The following is a 1,994-nucleotide window of genomic DNA, read 5'->3' on the forward strand; positions in this document are numbered from 1 at the left end:
CATATACAAATTAAAAAGTACAGGGCCTAGAACCGACCCTTGAGGCACACCACATGTCATTTTATGGATCTTAGAGGAGCAAGTGTGACATGACGATTTTAGGACCATTTACTGATAATATGTAGGGTACTGTACTGTGAAATGCCAGAAAATATATACCTTGTTGTACATTAAGAGCACATCATATTTAAGAACCAAGGTCACTAAAAGTTTTTATTTTGATGAGTGTGTGTTTTACATACAGTTGACCGCAGAGGCCCGCTGTAAGCTGGTCAGCTGGCTCATCCCTGTGCACAAACATTTCCGTCTGTCTTTCGAGTGTTGCTGCTTGGCTGTGAACATCATGGACAGGTTCCTGGCCTCCACACCTGTTGCTGCTGACTGCTTCCAGCTCATTGGTGTCACCGCACTTCTCCTAGCCAGTAAACAGGTTTGTGTGGTATGCTCGTGGAGCAGACGGTTTGTGTTTTTGGATATCATTCTACTATCCTTTTCTTTGTCCTCTGCAGGTGGAGGTCTGCTCACCACGAATCAGCCATCTCTTGTCATTGTGCTGTGATGTGTTCACCAAAGAGCAGCTCTGCAACCTGGAGTGTCTCATCCTGCTTCGTCTTAACTTCCGCCTCTCTGCACCCACCCTGGCCTTTTTTCTAGACTATTACACCAACTGCATCGAGGCTTCACAGCTAGTGACTAGGAACAAAGGTGATGACAGGATTTCAAGGATGAATCCTGACCCAAAAATGCCCAGGCAGTGCAGCAACCTTGCACAAAATGTTTGTGAGCTGACTCTTGCAGACTATGCTTTCAACAAATACCCTCCATCACTGACTGCCAGCTGTGCACTGAGAGTAGCTAATGAGTTACTGAAAAGTAAACAAGGTCTTCCTGAGCATGAAACCATCCATTCACACGAAGATCAGTGGGACAGTTTTGTGGATGAACTATGCACACAGTCAGTTTCTTTTCAGCCAACAGGCAATTCTCAGCATTATGAGGGAGACTCACTAGCAGTGAAAGATGACAGCTACAAACAGAGTCTAGTGCAGGAATGCAAAGACAACCTGAAGCTGTTGGTGTCATTAAACCTGGAGACATTGGATGTGATGTCTACTATGTGACTACATGAGTGTGACTATTTTGATAACAGCAATTTAAATTCCCCTTTAATTGTGGGTTATAGTGTTATATCTTAAACAAAGAAGTGAGGATAAGATATCTATTTGGGGGGTTTTGGTGCTCAGAATTCTTGTGTTTATGCAGACCTACTTTTACTTATACATACCTCATAGACAGTCAACCGTTTACAGCTACAGGATGCTTATGTTTTAGCATTGCTTTTTATTTATTTAAGATAATTTACTATATAATTATGAAGTATATTGAAATATAATTTTTATTTTTCATTATTTTTAACAAAAAGTCAGAATCCTCTGTATGCCAGTTTATTTGTTGTGGGTTTATGAGTTTTGTTAGTTTTGGAACATCTTTAATGAAGAAAAATGTGTTGTAATGAATTGATTGCTACAGTTAATTAAAATAATCTTCAAACGCATTTGTCCCGGTTTCTAAACTTATTGTGATTCATTGCAACTTATGTTTACTGTTGAAATAAATCAGCTATAAGCAAGATGTGCCACACGAAGTGTGAGCTACCACAAAGAATGCAGCTAAAATAATTTTGACTATCATATGAAACAGAATAAAATTAATTAAAATGACAACTTAAAGAATACATGTGAGTCAAAAACATAAAAATCTGCCTTGATTACATGCATAGGTAATCATGACACCTGAGAAAAAGCAGTTGAATGTCTGTTTGCAAATTCTTTGTATTTTAATAGACGTGGAAGTGGAGTCTCAGTTTTCACAGCACCGCAGTATTAAATGACTGATGACAAAATGTCACCCCAGAAAGCACGTTTTTTACAAGTATAAATCTAATACCCCCCACCCTACACACACACACACACACACACACACACACACACACA

At 39.3% G+C, this 1,994-nt stretch overlaps 1 protein-coding gene across 1 annotated transcript in view; it reads left to right on the plus strand.

The window, feature by feature from the left end:
- The window catches only part of ccno (cyclin O), a 3,555-nt gene extending 2,253 nt beyond the window's left edge, over positions 1-1,302 (plus strand). The window contains exons 2-3 of the mRNA XM_005738153.1: positions 245-430; positions 510-1,302. Coding sequence (XP_005738210.1) covers positions 245-430; positions 510-1,121 — 798 coding nt within the window. The 3' untranslated portion in view covers positions 1,122-1,302. The remainder of the gene's footprint in view (positions 1-244; positions 431-509) is intronic.
- Positions 1,303-1,994: the final 692 nt, after the last annotated feature.

Source organism: Pundamilia nyererei, unplaced genomic scaffold, assembly GCF_000239375.1.
Source record: "Pundamilia nyererei isolate P.nyererei 1_Seehausen unplaced genomic scaffold, PunNye1.0 scaffold00082, whole genome shotgun sequence".
In the NCBI taxonomy this organism is placed as follows: Eukaryota; Metazoa; Chordata; class Actinopteri; order Cichliformes; family Cichlidae; genus Pundamilia; species Pundamilia nyererei.